General features: G+C 34.3%; 1 protein-coding gene across 3 annotated transcripts; it reads left to right on the top strand.

Moving 5' to 3' along the window:
- The first annotated feature begins 1,464 nt into the window (after nt 1-1,464).
- HDA15 (histone deacetylase 15) lies at nt 1,465-9,420 on the top strand. Of its 3 annotated transcripts, none has more exons than XM_089629033.1 (18): nt 1,465-1,677; nt 1,848-2,071; nt 2,156-2,335; nt 2,460-2,574; nt 2,802-2,860; nt 2,958-3,033; nt 3,141-3,205; nt 3,518-3,573; nt 3,661-3,784; nt 3,878-4,003; nt 4,135-4,185; nt 4,615-4,683; nt 6,107-6,215; nt 6,920-6,999; nt 8,427-8,509; nt 8,622-8,667; nt 8,747-8,918; nt 9,025-9,420. In XM_089629033.1, exons 2-18 carry the CDS (start codon nt 1,850-1,852, stop codon nt 9,150-9,152), a joined length of 1,761 nt encoding a protein of 586 aa, XP_089485159.1. In that variant the 5' UTR covers nt 1,465-1,677; nt 1,848-1,849; the 3' UTR covers nt 9,153-9,420. The 3 variants fall into 3 exon arrangements, with proteins under 3 accessions (XP_089485159.1, XP_089485160.1, XP_089485161.1); XM_089629034.1 differs by having other exon boundaries at nt 1,482-1,677; nt 1,831-2,071; XM_089629035.1 differs by lacking the exons at nt 1,465-1,677; nt 1,848-2,071; nt 2,156-2,335 and having other exon boundaries at nt 2,460-2,594.
- The last annotated feature ends 336 nt before the right edge of the window (nt 9,421-9,756 follow it).

Below are 9,756 nucleotides of genomic sequence, written 5' to 3'. Positions count from 1 at the left end.
TCTCAATATTGTGCACATTTTATTAGTGCAATTGTTTTATTTCAAGCACATCACGAATATAGTGATATCTCACAATATGCTAGAATCTCGAAAAGAATGTTGAGTTCTTTGAGAAAGGGATACGCTTTGACTATCACTGTAGACAACATGCTTCTCTTACTTCAAGTCAAGTTCTTCTTGAAACTTAATTTCACATGTACAAAACTCCTTGCAACCCTCCATAATCACAATAACTCAGCTGCTATGGTGGATAGTGCGATACATTTTTCGTAACTGGATTGCCAAGAGATTGCTCATACTACAAAAGTTATCATTAATCTTGAAAAGCTCTTGAAATCAACATCACGAGTCATACACGGTGCAATATATTGTCACTACTTTCTAGTGATCTTTGTCGGAATCAGAGAGAAATTGACTAACAACTTCAACTGCATGAGCAATAACTAGCCTTGTACATATCATCACATGTATCGAGTTGTCAACTCGAGATGCATATGAAACTCTACTCGTATTTCTCATCGGTCACATATAGAAGGTTGCTTCAAACTAAGTTTGAAGTGGCATGTGAGTGGAGAATAGACTACTTTGATCTTGTTCATGCCGAATCTTTCAATAAATTTCGACCAGAGAGCAATGACCCAATGCCCCCTCTAAATAAAGGCCCCATAATTTTTTTAAAAAAACATTACTCTAGATATCTATTTAAAAGTTATTTTAGATAATACCTCAATTGTTATTTCTATTATGATAATACCTCATTTGTATTCCAAGAATATATTATGTTACAATTTATCTCCTATTTAATGTTTCAAGTCTAAAATTAATTGTAGCTACCTTTATAAAAAAATTATAATAATACCTCAATTTTCATTATTATTTTGATAATACATTATTTTCTTCCCAAAATACTTATTTTTAGAGTTCTTTTTTTCTTCTTCTTATTTATACTTGTTTCAAGTGATTTTACCATATATAAAATAAAAAAGGGATTAGAGTAAAGAAAAATACGAAATAAAAAATAAAAAACATATTTTATTTTCATATATGCGTTATTTTTATTTTTATTAATTTCAATATGATAGAAAAATGTTCCACTCAAGGCTCCTAATTTAGTCGAGCCGCCTCCTTGGGTAATTACCCTTCAGCTTGCATTAACAATTTTTTTATACTATTTTTTCATTGATACATTGTATATTTGATTACATGAAAGATTTTTAAGTTTAGATTATAAAGAATTTGTAAACTGCGTTTTCGGGGGCTTGAGCTCATGTCCTTATAGGAAGAGATTTCACATACATGAGGGGTACTATCACCCAAACTAAATGCTTTGAGTTACCCATTCTTTTACAATATTATGATATTTTTTCATAAAATTATTTATGAATTATTTTCATCAAACGAAAAAATTTCAAATTTTTAGAACTTATATTACATGTATGATATATCTCTCTATCTCTATCTAATTACCGGATATATTTTAAAAATCTCGATTTTCACAGTGGCTGAGTTGGGATTGACTGGACCTCGGAAATACCTAAAAAATCAATTTACTGTTTCACTCTCGATCTGTCTCTGTTAGCGGAGAATTCACCATCGACAACAACCGATTCTTCTCGCCGCCGTAGAGTCATAACCCTACTCACCGACGAGTTCCGATTCACGCGGCTTTCCGGCCAGGTATTATTTCTATTTTAGCTGCAAAATATATTTCTTATTTTCTTTCTTGCGAAAATCTTTTCTAAGGACTAGGATTTTCTCAGAAGATTTTTGGTGTCCTCACAGCTACGGACAAAGTTACTACAATTCGTAAGTAATTGGTTAATATGTTAGTTTGTCTTTCGTATTAGGAATGGTATCGCCGGATTATCTTGATATGGAATCTGAAGGAAAGAACGCGGTATCAAAGTCGCGAAAGAGGAACCGCGATAAGAATGGAAAAGCCGAGAAAAAGATTCGCGAAAAGAATGACCAAGCTCAACGGCGAGGTGACAATGGAAGATGTGGAAATGCGAGGGTCGATGAACCAAATGAGGGAAATTGTTGCAACGAAAATTGCGATGAGCCTAGAACAGTATGTTGTCAATTACATATGGATGTGTGGTTTCATTTGTAGAATGTTGAATTTTTTTTTTTTTTTTTTTTTTTAATTTTGTAGAAGGAAAAGCAGCGTAAAGAAATGAGTTTGCAAGAAATGTATGAAGGCCAAAACATATCTGATGACGATGAGGACGGCGAAGACAGCGATTGGGAGCCCGTGGAGAGGCATATTGAAGGCACAAGCTGGTTTTGCACCAATTGCACGATGGTCAATTTTAGCCATGTTGTCCATTGCGATGTATGTTATTGTTATTCCCCTTGAATTTTATTTTGTTTGTTTAGCAGTTAAACTGTTTGAGGTCATGTGATTATGCAGTGTTAATCTAGTTCCGTTGATGTAGTTTTCTCATATCTTATTGTAGATATGTGGTGAACATAAAGATTCTGGAATCTTGAAGCACGGTTTTTTTGCCTCTCCCTTGTCAGGAGATGCATTTTCTACAGAGTTTGAGATGGAAATGGGAGAGACACATAGAGGTTGTTACATATGGTTTTATGTGAGTTTACTTTCAGTTGTGTTGTTTGTATCGCTCAAGTATGAAGGAATCACTCAACGTTCTTAAAAGGACGAATTTATAACCACGCAGCAAGTAATTGTGTTTGTAAAAAATGAAAGAAGAAAAAAAAAAACTGTGAATATAATTACAAGAAAATGGATTGTGCTGATTGAATGATACTTATTTATTTTCTTTCATTTCATGTAGTCGATTCAGCTCCATCAACGGCTATAGGGTATGATGAGAGAATGTTACTACATTCTGAAGTATGGTTCTTTTGTTCCAGATATTGCTTCGTGCTTAGTTTTTAAAACCTGGTGATGCTATATTTTGAATCTCTTTTTTACCTATTTATTACAATAGGGTGAAATGAAATCGCATCCCCACCCAGAACGACCAGACCGTATTCTAGCTATTGCTGCTAGCCTTGCTACAGCTGGTGAGTACATTTGAAGGTCCCAACAGTATTTTGCTTCACTGGTTTTTGGGCTTTGCTTATATCAGATTAGTAACCAAAATCATCAATGATCATGCCATGCTTTGTAGGCATATTTCCTGGAAGATGCGCACCGATTACTGCTAGGGAAATCACTAGAGAAGAGCTTCAGATGGTTAGTGGTAACTAATTACAAGGAGGAATATTGTATTTGGCATGTTTGGGAATGTTACTATTCTGATAGCATTCTGTTTCAGGGGAATGTCAAACCGTTATTATATCATTTGACGTGTTCGTTTTAGTAATTAAGCTCGCTCCTTAACACTTTCTTTCATTTCTTTTTGTTGTCTTTTATTAGGCCACAAAATCCTTTAAATGTGCCGCCAATGGTGATATGATAAAAAAAAAAGAATCTTTTTACATAGTCTGCCATTTATAAAGTAGTTAGAAAATCTCCTTATTAAGCGGCATTTCATTGCGACTAAAGGTTCACTCGTTGGAGCATGTTGAAGACGTTGACCTTACAAGCCGAATCTTTGCTAGGTAATATATTTTCCCTTACTCTCCCCTCTCCTAAAAACCATTTTTGTGGTGTTGATTGAGTAATTGATTGATTGATTGACTCTGCAGCTATTTCACTCCCGACACTTATGCCAATCAGCATTCAGCATGTGCTGCAAGACTCGCAGCAGGTTTATGTGCCGATCTCGCTTCTGCGATTGTGTCTGGACGTGTCAAAAACGGTTTCGCTTTGGTAGGACAGCTTGTTGTTTTTGTTAGGGCTTTCGGAGTTTTTGGTGGTTATATATCTTGGTAGTAAATTTCTCAACTTGAATGGATGGACCAGGTTCGACCTCCTGGTCATCATGCTGGTGTGAGACAGGCAATGGGTTTTTGCCTCCACAATAATGCAGCTGTTGCAGCATTAGCAGCTCAAGCTGCAGGAGCCAAGAAAGTGCTAATTGTTGATTGGGTAAGGCTGAGAGCTAGTGTGCTCACTTTTCGTCATGCTCAATCTCAATCTTCACTTGCTTCAGAAATATTTGAAGTTATATTTGGAAAATTTTGTTCGTTGTTTCATTTAAATTGCCATGTTATTTGCAGGATGTTCATCATGGAAATGGTACTCAGGAAATATTTGAGCAGAACAAATCGGTAAGCGTGATTATAACTGGATATTAATGTAAAAAAAAAAACCCGTACATTCTTTGTGATTGACTTCTCATTTCCATTGAAATAACATGCGGGATACTTGCACGTTTGAGATGAAAAAGTACACTCTTCTAATGGTGGAGATTATGATTAAAGAAGCTCTTTCATATGGGTTATAGGTTCCCATTTCAATGTTTAAAGTTTGTCAAACTCATACAATAATTGCTTCGGTTTCTTTATTATACAATTATTAGTCTTACACATGAATGAGCTAAAATTGTTCCCTTTCTCATTTCTTGATTAACAAAGCATTGACCGTCCTTTTATTCTACAGATGCTTATTATGAATTTATGCAATATATTGATTTGGCGGGTAGACATTAAAAATAAATACAATACTTTGGTGATGCTTATACCTCATTCTATGTATAGGTACTGTATATATCCTTGCATAGACACGAAGGAGGAATGTTCTATCCTGGTACTGGGGCTGCCGATGAGGTAACATACCCGAATAGTTAATGTAAACAAAAACACATTTGTCCCAGTTAGTATTTTTTACCCAGTGGCATCGGTTTTATGTGAGGAAAAGAGCTTGTGAGTCTGACCAAGGGAAATGTCACATGTTAAAATCCTGAGAGCTTAATGAAAAATTCCTTATTATTTCCTGCGAACCTGGTGTCGTATGCGTTAGGTTCCAAAGAGACGTATTATTTTGTATAAATCTTATTTTATATATTATATTACAAGTTTAGCACATGCCCGTGGGCATTTATTAAATTTCCAAAACTAAGATCGATAGTTTTTAAGAGAATAAGAAAGTGTTGAAAGATATAAAGGTTTCATTTTAGTTTTTATCTTTTAATTGAGAAAGCACACTTGACAACTCTTCCTCTGTGTTTATGAATAGGTTAGAGATTGTCGCAGCTGTTTGCGTTTATTAAAAAGCTCATGATCTAGTGTGATTGATGTTTGATGAAAGTTTGGCAACAGAAACTGATTTTGTATTTTTCTACAAGTTGTAATTAATGTTATCTGTAGTTTGTTTTCGTTTTTATATTTATATTATTAATAAAAGCAGTGGTATCTTTCTAGGAAACATATATTTTTATATATATACACCCCAACCTCCCAAAAACAATGTTTGACTTTATTTACATAATAGTATTACAAAGCTGAAGGTTATTTTGATGGGGGTGGTAGTAATCACGGATATACCTGGATGCGATATACCATATGTTTAAACCAATAAAGTACAAAAGTAGCTCTTTATCATTTGATTTCCTTTATCTGGGTCATTTTTCGGTATATTGACCTGGTGGCTCTTTTTTTAGCAACTGGCGAGGTTAAAATTGAGTTGTGACTTGGCGATCTTATACTGATGTTTTATTGTCATCTAGCTTGAGAAGTGCTCTTGACCCCATATTTCTTTTTATTAAAATCTTAAACATATGCTGTTCAAGATAGATGCTACCTTAGATGAATTGAAAATTTGTTGCTATTCATATAAAAAGAATAGAATATTTGTTATTAAAATCTGCTAATAATATTTGCATTTAACCTGTACTATATGAGATTTAAATTCCATGGGATTTTTTTCTGAAAGCACTGGAGTTTAAAAAAAAAAACAGCCAAATGGAACTATTTAGATTGCTTGCTAGCTGTACTTTTATGCATGTACTTGCCATGGTGGGTTATAGCATTATACATAATTGGTTTGAGTGCAAGTCATCCTATTCCTTTTCCAGCTTGCTGTGGGCCTCGTTTAAGCTTTTAGCAATTTTGTCTTTGTTGACTTCAATTCTCTGTATGTTTGATCCTTTTTCTACATTACTCAATCTTTCGGCTTTTAAACCAACTTTCAACTGTTTGGTAGCTAGTCTTTTCAATTGTAATAAGGGTGTTTGCTCTTTCAATTTTTTAGGTTGGTACTATGGGAGCTGAAGGATATTGTGTGAATGTTCCTTGGAGTTGCCAGGGAGTTGGCGACAACGACTATATATTTGCATTTCACCAAATTGTGCTTCCGATAGGTATTAACATTCTATTGTTTTTTTATAAATAGAAAAACACTGTTATTGATTTGAGAAGACAATACAAGAGGAAAGGACAGCGTAGCCTTGGTAAAAGAAGTAAGACAAAAACAAGAACGAGTAAAAGAAAATTCCAAAACGCCTGTCCGAATACAGAAAGCATATAAAATTACACAATAAGAGATGAGAGAACAGAATTATCTGTCTATTCTGGTGACCAACGCTTAATCATTAAATTTGGTGCCCCTCTGGACATTGCAACAAATAACGCTTTTACTGTATCTTATTTGAAAATGCTACCACCCGGAACTGGTACAACTGAGGAGTAGCTACTTAGGCTAAATGCTTGGGTGTTTGAGCATAAGCACAAAACATAGTATAAATGAAATTGCTGAATATTATTGTTCCATGGAGAAAACTCGATAAAATGACCATTCAGCTTAGCGTGGTATTTTATACATGACGTGGAGACTAAGTTTTTAATGAAACTTGATCTTGTCGTCTTTCAAGTATTGCTTTGTCCACTTGCATGAACTCATGAATTTGTCCTTAAGTTTAAAATTATAAATGGGAGTCCAAGCTCTTTTCCCTTTAACAGTATGTCTTCTTGAATTAGAAGTATATGAGATTATCTTTATAACGTCAAATAGGACTGGTCTACGTCCAACTACTGACTTTCGGTCCTTTCTGTTTGTTTTACACAGCTTCTGAATTTGCTCCTGATTTAACAATAATATCAGCTGGATTTGATGCTGCAAGGGGTGACCCTCTAGGGTGCTGTGATGTAAGTATACACCTAACCAGCCCGTGTGTCGTCTGGTTTTAATAATATTCGCACCACAAATGAGTTTTTCCGATCAATAAAAATATGCTGACGACTCTACGTCGATCAATGGAAAGTAATATAGACGTACAACCTACAAAGCATGTCATTTATTTCAATAGATTACTGTTGATTTTTTAAAATAATCTTAGATGTACAACCTACAAAGCATGTCATTGAGTTCGCTTTATACTTGTTCGGGGCTCTCCAGCCTTGCCAATTCCCCCTTTTTTTTTATTATAAAACTATGTTTTCTTTAATCTTTTTAAATTTTTTTACGCCCATGATCCTCCATCGATGAATAAATTTCTGTTGATTTTTTAAGAAATTTATAAGCAATTAAGCCAAATCAAACTTATTATTTGCTAAATAGCCAACGTTCTGTAAATTAGAGTTAATTAGCCACTGATTTTATTAATTGTAATTAAATTAACAATTATGTCCAAATAACTCTGATAATAAGCATGAATTATTTGGACAAAATTTCCAATATAATTGTAATTAATAGAATCAATAGCTAATTAACTATAATTAACTAAAGGGAAAATAACACATTTATACCCTGTGTTTTAGTGAAATGTCGAGTTTAACCCTCGGTTTTCAAAAATGTCGAGTTCATACCCTCTGTTTAACTAAAATGACGAAATTATACCCTGAAATGAATAACAGCGTCACAAATCTCCCTTTCATTGATATTAACTCTTATATAAGAAAAACCAAATCAAATCTAAATCAGTGCCATAACTTCCAAATTCTCAATTTTGAAATAAAAATAGCCTTAAATTGAAATTAAATAATAAAACTCATACCTCCTAAGAAATTACTTCATTTTGTGTTCGAATTGTAACTCTAAATCCTGGATTCTCTGTTCGAATATGCGATTTTGATGACTATCAACTATCGATGTTTACCCCTTTGTCTCTTTATGTGTTCTTCACGATTAAGAGACTATTGTTTATTTTTTAGTTTTTAAATAAATTACATATACGGCGCGAATGAATAAAGATAATTGGTGTTTATATATAAATATTATAGTCAACGTCAATGAAAAGTCAATAAAAAGAATATTCGTGACACTGTTGTCTATTTCAGGTATAATTTCGTCATTTTAGTTAAACAGATGGTATAATTTCGTCATTTTAGTTAAACAGAGGGTATGAACTCGACATTTTTGAAAACCGAAGGTTAAACTCGACATTTCACTAAAACACAGGGTATAAATGTGTTATTTTCCCTTAACTAAACGTTGGCCATGATGCAAACTTAAAGTTTCTATATGGCTATATAACAATAGAACTCATTTTTTAAATTAATTTAGATGTACAATCAACAAAGCATGTTATTGATTTTCTACTTTCTGACTCAAATCCTCGTGATCTGGTTAACAGGTGACTCCTGTCGGTTATGCAAAGATGACAGAAATGTTGAATGGCGTTTCTGGTGGAAAGTTGCTCGTTATCCTCGAGGGAGGGTATGTGTCTCCGTTCTATAATCTCTGTTATCTTTGTTTACACCATTTAGTGTTTTTTTTTTGGTTTTTTTTTCGCTCCACTTTACAAAGCTGATGTGTCTTTTTCTTACAGCTATAATCTACGTTCTATATCGTCTTCCGCTACATCTGTGATTAAGGTTAGTTACGTCTGTTTTAGTACTCGGAATAGCCTTAGTTATCATGCACATGCTTCACTTGCTTGTCTCATCTTTGAAGGTATTGCTTGGTGAGAGCCGAGATAACAAATTGGAGAATGTTCTGCCGTCTAATTCGGGACTCGAAACTGTCTTGGATGTCCTTAGAATTCAGAAAAACTATTGGTCCAATCTTGGGCCGGTGTTTGCTAAATTTCAGTCTCGATTAGAAAAGTACACGCTTCAGAACAAGAGTGAGGATCATTTTCTCATCCTCTGGTCAAATTCCATTCTGGTTTAATAGTCTTTTGCGTTTTCAAGCACACTAATATCAATCCATTTGCTGTACGAATCATGCAGGAAGGAAAATGAAAAAGCAGCAGCGGCGGATTATGGTTCCACAGTGGTGGAGATTAGGAAGAAAGATTACGTTATATCTCCACTTTATTACTCTAGGTCTGTGTGTGAAAAGGAGGAGAATTGGTTGATTCCACGGAATTGGGTCTAAAACTATTTTTGATTTTGTTGGTTAAAATCGCACTACCCTCGCCATTAACCTTAGGAGGCTTCCGCACATTTTATTTTTCAAAACTTTTTTTTTTGGTTACATTTTTGTATCGACGTAATCTTAGACTTTCATTTGCGGTGTTTTGTAAAATGAGGGCTAGTCTTGTCATGTTACTCATCAGTTTAAATTTGGTAAGTCAGACAGACTCGAAGTCGGAGGTGTGATCAAAAGCTCGACTTTGGTTAACATGCACATTTTATTCTTCAAAACCTTTTTTCGTTTCATTTTTATATATTGACGTAATTTTAGACTATAATTGGTGGTGTTTTGAAAAATGACGGTTAGTCTTGCCGTGTTGCTCCTCAGCTTTAAATGTGGTAAGATAAAGTAGGAGTCGGAGTCGGAAGTGCGATCAAAAGCTTGACTGTAATTAACATGCACTTAACCCTAACCGTTGTCCCCTAGCTTTTGGTTAAGTGCTTTGATACCCAAACCAATGTTCGGTGTCAGAGTATTTCTTGGATTCCCTTTGGGGGGAAATTTCTTTTTACACCTTCAGTTCACTCTTTGAGATTCATCATTTG

The sequence above is a fragment of the Urtica dioica genome, chromosome 10, assembly GCF_054948205.1.
Source record: "Urtica dioica subsp. dioica isolate 48M chromosome 10, U.dioica_male_clone48M_v1_H2, whole genome shotgun sequence".
Lineage (NCBI taxonomy): Eukaryota > Viridiplantae > Streptophyta > Magnoliopsida > Rosales > Urticaceae > Urtica > Urtica dioica.
The sequence above is the reverse complement of the archived record's forward strand: the minus strand, read 5'-3'. Positions and strand labels throughout refer to the sequence as shown.